At 37.7% G+C, this 13,152-nt stretch overlaps 1 protein-coding gene across 1 annotated transcript in view; it reads left to right on the top strand.

Annotated features, from left to right (window-relative positions):
• Window positions 1-5,089: 5,089 nt before the first annotated feature.
• The window catches only part of Smp_179630 (hypothetical protein), a gene marked incomplete at both ends in the record, with an annotated part of 25,335 nt that continues 17,272 nt past the window's right edge, over window positions 5,090-13,152 (top strand). The window contains 7 exons of the mRNA XM_018792611.1: window positions 5,090-5,156; window positions 5,660-5,722; window positions 6,142-6,198; window positions 6,548-6,589; window positions 7,344-7,397; window positions 8,141-8,209; window positions 8,694-8,738. Of these exons, the coding sequence (XP_018644466.1) occupies window positions 5,090-5,156; window positions 5,660-5,722; window positions 6,142-6,198; window positions 6,548-6,589; window positions 7,344-7,397; window positions 8,141-8,209; window positions 8,694-8,738 (397 nt within the window). The remainder of the gene's footprint in view (window positions 5,157-5,659; window positions 5,723-6,141; window positions 6,199-6,547; window positions 6,590-7,343; window positions 7,398-8,140; window positions 8,210-8,693; window positions 8,739-13,152) is intronic.

Below are 13,152 nucleotides of genomic sequence, written 5' to 3'. Positions count from 1 at the left end.
CTTGTAGAGGAAGGATAGGTCTAAAAACTTGTGTGCCTGATACATTTTCGCCCTTATGATTCGAATGCAATCTCAGCTCCATCGAATTTAATCTTTTAGTTCAGATTGTCTTTGATGAGTGTTGCTTACTTTAAACAACACTGAAAATTATATTTTAAAACAACATGATGATGAGAATTTATTGGTACGTGAAAAAAGTATTTATAAAATGGAAAAGCATTTCTGTACTAAGTACTTATGAAGTAGTAACCTTAAAGTGTTTAACAATTGCTTCTTTTCTCACTTAGGTTCTTTTAAATTCACACAAATAATAATGTGCCTAAAGAATATATGTACTTCTAATTCAAACAGTACATTTTCATTGCATTCTCTTCTGTGAGAAAAACATGTCCTACAGACGACTGAAATGATGTGATTGAAATGAAATATTCATAAATCTTTGTAACCATGAGGATCCTCTGAAAATCACTTCAAAGCGTTTTATTGAACAGCATTGGTATTTTAGGCGGAGATGGATGGTGGTTAGCTATGAAATCCCGGATGCACATGTCGTCCCATGTAAGACTCATCAGCTAGATGTACCTGCATCTCATATTTGGTGTTCACTCCAGCGTTCAAACCAGGTACTGTTCTCTTGAAACGCCATCGCTTTGTCTACCTAGCTACTGAATCCAGATAGCCACTAGCTTGTGCGATGAAGTGAAGTATGATCCGTTTTGGTGTTGGTCGTTTGAATCTATGCACTGATGTTTACGACTGCGATCTCTTTGTTCTTTTCACCTCTCTTGAAATTTACCTTTTACTTAGGTTATTGGTGACCATGTTTGATGTTGCCCAGTGTTCTTCATCTTGGCTTTTATCACTCGTCTTTGATCAAAGACCTAACTGTGTCACTTAATTTTAGTGTTGAATGCTCCTGGGTCATTACCAACAGGGTCGTATTTGACTAATGTCAAGATTACAACGTGGCTCAGTTGGTGATTCTTAATTGCGACTGTTTTCTGTGATGAGTTACTCGAATTCTACTAGATAGATGTTTGGTTCCATCTTGTTGTGAATGCTCCTACTGATTCTCAAGATATGAACACAAGAAGTAGAAAAGAACACCTCAATAAATAAAGAGTTTTATAAGAGGCTGAAATTCCAATACCATAAAAACCGTGATAAAAATGCCAGCTGATTTATATATTGTGGGTACCGATTAGACTGTATAGTGCACTGGTTTCACAAGTACACTATTCGGTCTTTTGATAAGGATAATATCTATCTAAATAAGTAGTTAGGTGGATTTGAATTGCCAGTTTTATTTACCGTGTGTCCAAATACTTCAACTTCTACTAAAAATATATCCGTTCACATTGGTTAAAGCCTGATAATTATGTACTTTTACTACAATTTCCCGCAAGAATCTCTACGGAAAGTGTCACAGGTGTGATTAGTAACACCAGTAAACAACTTAAGTCGTATCTTTGTATTCAACTATATAAATCTGCAATCACCTAACGTGATAACTACGAGTAGGTGGCTGCAAAACCTTCACTTATATCACGAAGGCCTGAGTTAAGGCAGATAAAGGATGTTTCAAGTACCGGAATACGTGAGAAAAATGAATATGCTGTCCTGATAAGGTGATGCTGCAGGTCACTGAAAATCACATTGAAATTGTGTAGTGTAAAAATATATATAAAACCAGTAAAACTTGAATGCAAGATAAATAAAAAGGAAGAATGAACAAGAAAATTATTCTCTTAACAATAATATATATTGCGCTGATGATAAGAGGTGAGTAGATTGTGAATTAAAATTGGGCAAATCATGCGCAAATAAATAATATAAACGAGAACAGCGAAAAAAAATGAGAAGAAATAGAATGAATAACAAGTGAAATAAGCCATAGAATAAGAAAATATAAGTTACATGAAGTGATACACCGTTTAAAAAATACTTGAAATAGTTGAACATAATATAATTAACTGATACACAAGCTAGATATAAGATAATTGGTAAATTTGATGGAACACAACGTATCAACATAAGGAATCAAACCATAACTATATATGTGACTGTGCAGTGTATTACGATGAAAGTGATTTAGTAAGGTACCGATTTATCCACAGACGTCAGTTCAAATTGTAACATGATTACTTTCCAAACTATTCTACACTTGTTCATAAACACGTGTCTTCACATAATCACAGATTACAAGTTCACACTTAAATATTCACGCTCTCACATTTCAGATGACTATGCATTGAGCGAACCAACAGGTGAGTTACATTCTTTATTAGTCAACAGAACGCACTATATCAGTCATGAAATGTAACTCACTTCAGTCGAATATATACACTTTCTGACAATGTGATGTGCTGAATGGTTCAAGTAATATTTGCATTAGTTGAACACACTGTCATTCTGTGAAAAACAAGCTAGACATAGGATCATTGAGAAATTTCATGGAATACACTGAATCATATACATGTGAAGAGAATTTGCTCAAATGTGTGAATTGTGATGAATATGGAAAAGAGTTGACCATGTTGATAAACTGATACAACGGGATGGAAATAGAAGGTTAATCAGATTTCTGTGTTATATACAACGTGTGAATTGTCAACAAAATGACCACACAATAACCGAGTGACGTCGACAGAATGACAGTCACTTTACAAGTTCTATAATTGCGAAAGTTATCTGAGAGGGAGATTGAGACGGAGAGAGAGAGTGAGAGAGAGTGAGAGTGAGGGAGAGGGAGAGAGAGGGAGAAAGCAAGAGAGAGATGTATAGATGCATAGGTGTACAGATGTGCAGATGAAGAGATGTAGAGAGAGATAGAGTTTGAAGAGAGAAATGTGCACAGACTGACGCAGAAACGTTTCGGCACAGAAAATTCCAATGTGCACATTGACAAACTGAAACAGATACGAACAAGTTTCAAAGACGAAACAGTGCGAAATCGCAACATTCAAATGTCATACCAATCAAAACGAAGCGTCATTCAACGTGCTCAAACGAACACGATGATCAGACAAACTGGACTCGAACGAACACATCACCATGAGGAATCAAACCATAACTATATATGTGACTGTGCAGTGTATTACGATGAAAGTGATTTAGTAAGGTACCGATTTATCCACAGACGTCAGTTCAAATTGTAACATGATTACTTCCCAAACTATTCTACACTTGTTCATAAACACGTGTCTTCACATAATCACAGATTACAAGTTCAAACTTAAATATTCACGCTCTCACATTTCAGATTACTATGCATTGAGCGAACCAACAGGTGAGTTACATTCTTTATTAGTCAACAGAACGCACTATATCAGTCATGAAATGTAACTCACTTCAGTCGAATATATACACTTTCTGACAATGTGATGTGCTGAATGGTTCAAGTAATATTTGCATTAGTTGAACACACTGTCATTCTGTGATAAACAAGCTAGACATGGGATCATTGAGAAATTTCATGGAATACACTGAATCATATAGATTTGAAGAGAGTTTGCTCAAATGTGTGAATTGTGATGAATATGGAAAAGAGTTGACCATGTTGATAAACTGATACAACGGGATGGAAATAGAAGGTTAATCAGATTTCTGTGTTATATACAACGTGTGAATTGTCAACAAAATGACCACACAATAACCGAGTGACTTCGACAGAATGACAGTCACTTTACAAGTTCTATAATTGCGAAGGTTATCTGAGAGGGAGAGGGAGATTGAGACGGAGAGTGAGAGTGAGAGAGAGTGAGAGTGAGGGAGAGGGAGAGAGAGGGAGAAAGCAAGAGAGAGATGTATAGATGCATAGGTGTACAGATGTGCAGATGAAGAGATGTAGAGAGAGATAGAGTTTGAAGAGAGAAATGTGCACAGACTGACGCAGAAACGTTTCGGCACAGAAAATTCCAATGTGCACATTGACAAACTGAAACAGATACGAACAATTTTCAAAGACGAAACAGTGCGAAATCGCAACATTCAAATGTCATACCAATCAAAACGAAGCGTCATTCAACGTGCTCAAACGAACACGATGATCAGACAAACTGGACTCGAACGAACACATCACCATGAGGAATCAAACCATAACTATATATGTGACTGTGCAGTGTATTACGATGAAAGTGATTTAGTAAGGTACCGATTTATCCACAGACGTCAGTTCAAATTGTAACATGATTACTTTCCAAACTATTCTACACTTGTTCATAAACACGTGTCTTCACATAATCACAGATTACAAGTTCACACTTAAATATTCACGCTCTCACATTTCAGATGACTATGCATTGAGCGAACCAACAGGTGAGTTACATTCTTTATTAGTCAACAGAACGCACTATATCAGTCATGAAATGTAACTCACTTCAGTCGAATATATACACTTTCTGACAATGTGATGTACTAAATCGTTCAAGTAATATTTGCATTAGTTGAACACACTGTCATTCTGTGATAAACAAGCTAGACATAGGATCATTGAGAAATTTCATGGAATACACTGAATCATATACATGTGAAGAGAATTTGCTCAAATGTGTGAATTGTGATGAATATGGAAAAGAGTTGACCATGTTGATAAACTGATACAACGGGATGGAAATAGAAGGTTGATCAGATTTCTGTGTTATATACAACGTGTGAATTGTCAACAAAATGACCACACAATAACCAAGTGACTTCGACAGAATGACAGTCACTTTACAAGTTCTATAATTGCGAAAATTTTCTGAGTATTGATTTTTTGTTGCATTGATCATTATCCGTTTTAAAGTGCACAGTTTTGAATCTATAATCGTTCACTTTGTAGCCATTTACATGTCTCACAATTTACGAATGATGTCTTCAAGTTTTGAATTAATTTGCATACTCATTTCTTTTTTGTTTTATTGTTATCGAACTCACAATAAGGCTATTGTATTGTTAAGTTAACGGTATTTGGATGGTGGTTTATATACACACCCTCGTCTTTCTTAAAATTTCACTTTAATAAATTGCTGGTTTGTCAATTCTTGTATACCTTCACCTTACAACTAATTGAAAAGCCTCCACGAATTACAAATTTTTGATTATAGTTCCAGAACATTTGAAAACGAGAATTAAACATTACAAAGATGCATATTATAACTCTTCAATACAAAAATGTAAGTTATTTAGAATAATGTTAAATTTGTTTAAATGCAAGTATGCTTATCAAATAAATCATCTTGATGTTTCTCATAAATCGTGTGTTTATGGAATTGACGTTACGAGTGATTGTGGACCAACTGCAGGACAAACTTCACTAACGTATTACCAAACAGCATAATTTGTTACGTTCAACTTCTTGCTTCGATGGGCATGATTTTCGTTTGATTAACTAATTTTGCAAAATCATTACCACATTAGCTATGCATGTGAAACTCACATCTGGACTACCTAACTTCATCTCAAAAATAACTGTTTTGGGTCTTGTGCACTTATACACTAGCAAATAACCCATTTTCATGAACTTCATCGCAGTTTGTCGTAGCACGTGTCCACCATAATTAACTTGGTCAAATCAACATCGTAAAAGATTCTTCTTTATCAAATAGAATTTGTAATATTCAACTATGAACAATATTCGAACTACTGTTGAAAAAAATCTATATGACTTTGGTTTCAGTTTTATCTCTTGAACCATATACACGCGCGAGTTCCACAAGAGCACCACAGATATATCACGAAGGTAAGTAACTTGTTTATTAATTAAACTAGCTTACACAGTTGCATAGTAAATGCTTTCAAAACATCTGCATTCTACAACGACTGATATGAAAACATTGATATGCTTTCGCTTCTCATGTATTGACGTAGGCTTGAAGACGTTTCAGCCTTATCAACTGAAGAATGAACAAAGTCAGGTCCATTGCTTTTATTATTGAAAAAAATTCGCTGATGAATTTCATTTGTTTAAAGGGTGGTGGAAAACAGTCAAGTTGTTGGGATTCAAACTCTCGAAAAAATTCAAACTTCACGTCTTCAAAGTTTAGTACAACAATGATTGTTATTCTCTAAAAATGTTCTCACTGTGTTTTCTTTGTAATACATCTACCGTGGTATTATCAACTGTGAATGTACTTCTGAGATATTTCTTACTTCTTCTAGAATGTCTGAGATTAGAAAAGTTATACTTCACAAAGTGGGCAGTACATTATCTATCAAGTAAGTCCTGTTGTGATACTTCTTCGTCTGTACAAATTGCACAGTTTGGATTTGTACTCACGGGATTTATTATCTTAAACACAAAGTCTCTCATTATGAAATCAGGTGTATTTGACCTCCCTTTGTAAATGAGACTAACGTACCAGAGAAATGTTTGTGATTAGCACAACTCCTAGTCAGATCGTCGTTATATAATGAATGATAGACGACACCGCACACCATGTCACTTCCAGATTTTACAACAGTACTTACAATGAGACCACACAGACACAATGAATTTCTCAAAATGGAGTATTGGATATGTGCGTCTGCTTTTAACTACGTATTTATTATTCTATTTTTCTTACAGAAAATGGAGCAACTGATATCACTCTGTTGCAAAGTTATGAAAGTACGTAGTTTTTCATTGATCTAGACAGTTTTCGGGAGAAAAGGATCAGCAGCTTGTTTGCAAAATGTTCCATTGTACAGTCCACAAAACTTAACAGGTTAATATACATCTTTGTATATCCGAAAATATCGCTATGTACATACAGATTCGTTTGACATACATCCAAAAAGTGCACGAAATGTTTGGATGCCTAAATAAGGGTTGATCATTTGTATGATGTCACATAAATATCTTTCAGATGGTTATTAATTAATTGAGTGTTAAGAAAGCCAACAATATTTGCTTACCTGTTTGGTTGTACATTTTAAAATCGTCACATTGACCCAACCAGATTGTCACTGCTCGGAGGTGAGAGATGGTTATTAATTAATTTTCAGAACGTGGTGCATATCTCTCTATCTGTACGGTGTCCTCGGCTTGCTAAGTGAACAGGGTCTCCTTATTCGTTCATGGATGAAATATATTAGAGGAGCTGTTTCTCGCTGACAATACGACGAAAATGTGTAAAAAATATAAAATTAGGTGATGACTACCTCATGCACATGGAAATGCATATGAGCCTGAAATTTATGATTTGCACGAAACCGTCATGCAGTCTTAAATAAACCTTCAGCGCAGTCCATGTTTCTCTGAACTAGATATTATTCAAATCACAGATCACCTTCAAACAGTGACTTTATAGTGTAAATGGACGAAATGATTCTCAATAGCTACCATAAACTCTCACAATTTTTGTTTTGTTTTCCAAAAACAGATGAATACGAAGAGGCAAAGAAGGGAGATGAAAATGCTGACCCCCGGAGAGACTGTAATTATCATTATTATTTTAATTACTGCAAACAAATTTGAAACAGCTTCTCGTAAATATCCAATGGTTCTACTCTTAAACGTTGTTGCATTCGACACAGTGGTTTACGAAAGTGAGGCCTTCCTTCTGAGCAAAAGTGCCTGCAAAATCTACGTATTAACGAATAACACAAGCAATAAAGATGAAAAACGATTACTGTATTCGAAGTGATTGAATTTTGGTGTGATGTATTTGCACTCAGAATTAACATTTGGATGATAGCAATAATATGTATATTCTGGAAGTAATAATTTCAGAATTCACGCCAGTTTACAGGCATGGTCAGCTTCACATAAATGGAAACACTAGATATACGGAACAGACATGAGCCATAACGAATTAATTAAAATCATCTACAACTAAGGGAAGTAAAATGGAAACAGAGAGCACGGAACCACAATTACTGAGAACACTACTGTGAACCATTTACAATCTAATGCGAATATTGTGACAGAAAATTTATAACGACTTTTCCTAGTGTTATAGTTGTCTTATCTTTATCGCCATTTTCACGAACGACCAATGTTACTAAACATGTGACCCTGACGTCTGCTCACAGTAGGTGAAAATATTGGTCATGAATTGTTCATTATTAAATGGTTCACCAACAGTGATATAATGTCTATCACTTTTATCCACTATAATTTTTCAATAACTGACGAGATTTAATTGAATGCTTATTGCATAAATTATTCCTTTCACAGGGGGTGGACGATTACGAGCAAGTATTTCTAAGAAGTGGAAAGAGAGAGAAATTCTTGACGACGTCGAAAGTAATGTTACATACTTCACCCTTTTCTAGTAAACGTAACAAAAACAGTAGAGTAAACCCACTGGTAACTTCAATTGACCTATCAACTAGGCATCCTATAATATCTCAAACGTTGAACGAACCAGATAAATTAAAATCATCGTTCATTATTGACAACATAACAGACTGATATTTAGAATGAACAATTTCAAACTATTTATGAGATAACATCCAACAATATTGTTTGAAGTCTTTTAGCTACACAACTATAATCGGTAAATGGTTATTCAAATGCAAAATAATAGTACAAGTATTCCCAAACGACAGTGGAAATGAACACAACTGAAACAAACGTTGTTGAATGAAATAGTGAAAGAATGTTCGTAAAATGATACACTGTCTGAGAGTACAAGTGACATAAGAGAATGAAATACTGTAAACATGAAAACTGTTCGTTTAGTAATTTGATAGGTTTATAATGAGAATCATTATTATTCCACTTTAAGGTGCTTACATCGCTGAACCGCGCACAAACGTGAATGTGAATAAAGGTGAGTTTGGCATATTCCACCTTTAAGTACGATTTTGTTTATTAATATCACTAACACTTTATTGTGTGAAAAGACCGAATGACTAGTGATTATCTACAATTCACCCATTTTCAAACGCTTTCATGTAAGCAAAGTTGGATAGTGGCGTTACGAACTTAGCTACTGAGTCATGGTAGCCACATGATTGTGCAATATGGCGAAGTTCAAATCCACTCGTAACCGTCTAGTTGGACCTTCCCATTGATACTTGGCACTGCAAATGATAAGTCTCTTATTCGCATGTGTGTATACTGTGTTTAATGCCTCGATATTGCCTTAAGCGTTATAAGCAAAGATGGATAGTGGCTGGTAGTGGAATCCAGGACGCGCGTTTTGTCCTAGTTGGGACTCGTCAGCTGGATGAACCTGAATCTCAGAGTTGATGTTTGCTCTGACACTCCATCACAATACCGTCGACTTCAAACGTCATCGCGTTATTCACTTAGCCACTGAGTTCTGATAGCTTTCATGTAGTTGCATCAAATTCGTCAACTAAATTTTCAATGATACTCTGTCAGAATGAATAAAATTAATCCAAAATTCTCGTGAATAATGTATGATTCTGCTCTGAAAATTCACAGAGGAACTGAAGAAACAGTTAACGAATACTGGAAATAATATTGAAGCTCAACTCAGTAAGCTGAACATTCATAATAATGTGTTTTCTGTTGTTGCATGCCCAACTTACATCATGTAATTTGAGAAAATACGGTTCATTGGTCCTCATTGTTATATTTAATAGTCTGTCAATTTTCCCGTGACTAGATCGCAAATCAGAATACAGACTTGTACAACATTTTCTGGACCAAACCAATGACGCGTCTATCAGAACGAACAGCCTAGAGTCAACTCTCAGTCCGTATTATTTCTTCTCGTCTAGTCCTACACGTTTGAATCCAGAACACAATCTCGGCTTCCCTTCTATGAATCATGTATTTCAAACATAACCAGTTTATATTCAAGCGAGTCCAACAGCACCATACCATGAAAAATAAAATAACCACTATACAAAGTCAAGTCAAAAAGTGTCCATGAGTGTGAGCGACTGTAGCTAATAAATTTAAATAACTCGAAAATAATAAATCATACCATAATATTCAATGGGTCAAATGAATCTTCATAATAAGAGAAATATAAACCAAATACTTACTAGTTATCTAATAGAAATATATGTATTAATTACTTACTTACTTACTTACGCCTGTTACTCCCAATGAAGCATAGGCCGCCGACCAGCTTTCTCCAACCCACTCTGTCCTGGGCCTTCTTTTCTAGTTCTTTCCAGTTCTTGTTCATTCTTCTCATGTCTGTCTCTATTTCTCGGCGTAATGTGTTCTTTGGTCTTCCTCTTCTCCTTCGACCTTCAGGATTCCATGTGAGGGCTTGTCTTGTTACGCAATTGGGTGATTTCCTCAAAGTGTGCCCAATCCACTTCCAGCGCTTCTTCCTGATTTCGCCCTCCGCTGGAATCTGGTTTGTTGTCTCGCACAATAACTTGTTGCTGATAGTGTCTGGCCATCGGATCCGAAGTATCTTGCGTAGACAGCTGTTAATAAACACTTGTATCTTCTGGATAATGGCTTTCGTAGTTCTCCACGTCTCTGCCCCATACAGAAGAACTGTCTTGACATTTGTATTGAAAATTCTAACCTTGGTGTTGGTTGACAATTGTTTTGAGCTGCAGATGTTTTTCAGCTGTAGGTATGCTGCTCTTGCTTCGCCGATCCGCGCCCTCACATCTGCATCTGATCCACCGTGTTCATCAATGATGCTGCCCAGATATGTAAAGATTTCCACATCCTCCAAAGCTTCTCCGTCAAGTGTTATTGGATTGGTGCATATTGTATTGTATCGGAGAGTCTTGCTTTTCCCTTTGTTTATATTGAGACCTACTGCTGCTGAGGCTGCTGCTACACTGGTCGTTTTCTCCTGCATTTGTTGTTGCGTTTGTGATAGAAGAGCCAGATCATCCGCGAAGTCTAAATCGTCAAGCTGCATCCTGCCTGTCCACTGTATCCCGTGCATTCCTCCACATGTTGACGTCTTCATGATCCAGTCGATCACCAGGAGAAAGAGAAAGGGTGAGAGTAGGCAAACTTGCCTAACACCGGTCTTTACCTCGAACGAGTCGGTGAGTTGTCCTCCGTGGACGATTTGGCAGTTTAGTCCATCATAGGAGTTCCGTATGATGTTGACTATCTTCTCAGGCACGCCGTAGTGTCGAAGAAGCTTCCATAGTGTCGTCCTGTCCACGCTATCAAATGCCTTCTCGTAGTCGATGAAGTTGATGTACAGTGATGAATTCCATTCGATTGATTGTTCCACAATGATACGTAGAGTTGCGATTTGATCTGTGCACGATCTATCCTTACGAAATCCAGCTTGTTGATCACGAAGTTGAGCGTCCACGGAATCCTTCATCCTGTTTAACAATACTCTGTTGAAGACTTTTCCTGGTATTGAGAGGAGAGTGATGCCCCTGTAGTTGTCGCACTTGCTCAGATCGCCTTTCTTTGGAATCTTGATGAGAAGTCCTTCTTTCCAGTCTGTTGGTACATGTTCTTCGTCCCAAATCTTACTGAAGAGGATGTGGAGTATCTTGGCAGTTGCTGTTACATTTGCTTTCAGTGCCTCTGCCGGGATGTTGTCTGGTCCCGCTGCTTTGCCACTCTTGATTTGTCTAATGGCCATGCCGATCTCTTCAATTGTTGGTGGGCCAATATCGATTGGGAGGTCTGTGGGTGCTGCTTCGATGTTGGGTGGGTTCAGTGGAGCTGGTCGATTCAAGAGTTCTTTGAAGTGTTCTACCCACCTGTTTCGTTGTTCTTCAATATCGTTGATTACTTTGCCTTCCTTGTTTTTCACTGGTCTTTCTGGCTTACGGTAATTTCCAGCAAGTTTCTTTGTTGTATCATACAGTTGTCTCATGTTTCCCTCTCTTGCAGGCTTTTCCGCTGTCATCGCTAAATCTTCCACATATTTACGTTTGTCGGTCCTGATGCTCCTCTTCACTTGCTTGTTTGCCTCTGTGTATTCGGCTTGTGCCTTGGCTTTTTCTGCTCTTGTTCGGCTGATATTGATTGCTACCTTCTTGTTCCTTCTTTCTTCAATCTTATCCAGTGTACCAACAGTGATCCATTCCTTGTGATGGTGCTTCTTTTGGCCCAGAACCTCCTGACATGTTGAAACGATTGCCTCCTTGATACCTTTACAGCTGCTCTCTATGGTGGTTCCCTCTCCATTGAGTAGGTCATGAAAGGCCTCGAACCTGTTGCTGAGGGCTATGTTAAATTCGTTGAGTTTGTCAGCATCTCGAAGAAAGGCCGTGTTAAACTTTTGTGACATTGTCCGCGCCATTGTCCAGTGCTTCTTGAGTTTTAGTTTCATCTTGGCGACCAGCAAATGGTGATCGGATGCTATATCAGCTCCTCTTCTGGTTCTCACATCCTCCATCGTCCTCCTGAACTTTTTGTTGATGCAGACATGGTCGATTTGATTTTGTGTAGTGTGATCCGGTGAAATCCAAGTGGCTTTGTGTATGTTTTTGTGTGGGAATATGGTGCCACCTATGACCAGTTTATTGAAGGCACATAGGTTTGCAAATCTCTCACCGTTTTCGTTCCTTCCTCCCAGTCCATGTTGTCCCATGACGTCTTCGTATCCAGTGTTGTCCTTTCCAACCTTGGCATTGAAATCTCCCATTAGAATGGTCAGGTCCTTGGTTGGGCACTTCTCGAAGATTGACCGCAGCCTATCGTAGAATTGGTTTTTAGCGTCTTCATCGTAGTCGTTGGTCGGCGCATAGCATTGGATGATGTTCATTGTAATGCCCTCTCTCTTTGTTTTGAAGGAGGCTTTGATGATCCTCGGTCCATGAGATTCCCATCCTATAAGTGCATTTTGTGCTTTTCTAGACAGCATCAATGCCACTCCTTGTGTATGTGGGGCATTTTCTTCTTCATGACCGGAGTATAACAGAAGTTCCCCTGAAGACAGTCGATGTTGTCCAACCTGCGTCCAATGAGTTTCACTGATTCCAAGCACTTCCAGGTTGTATTTCCTCATTTCCGCAGAAATTTGGAAGACTCTGCCGGACTCCCACATTGTCCGGACATTCCATGTACCTATAAAAATTGTCGCTCTGGTTGTTTGAAGGTGCATCGGCCTCATGACTTCCGAAGGAACTCGGCTTTCATCATGAGACGTCATTTTTCCTTCTACTCCCAGGGCAGAGTTTGAATGGTTTGAATGATTTTTTCTGGTTAGCGTTTTTTTAGCGAGTTGATTTTCTACGGGATGGGGTCGCTAACCTCAAGAACAACCCTTCTCCTTTACCCGGGCTTGGGACCGGCAGTAGCCCCTTGGGGAGGTACAG

The sequence above is a fragment of the Schistosoma mansoni genome, assembly GCF_000237925.1.
Source record: "Schistosoma mansoni, WGS project CABG00000000 data, supercontig 0240, strain Puerto Rico, whole genome shotgun sequence".
NCBI classification, from domain to species: Eukaryota; Metazoa; Platyhelminthes; class Trematoda; order Strigeidida; family Schistosomatidae; genus Schistosoma; species Schistosoma mansoni.
This window is presented reverse-complemented; position numbering and strand designations above follow the sequence as displayed.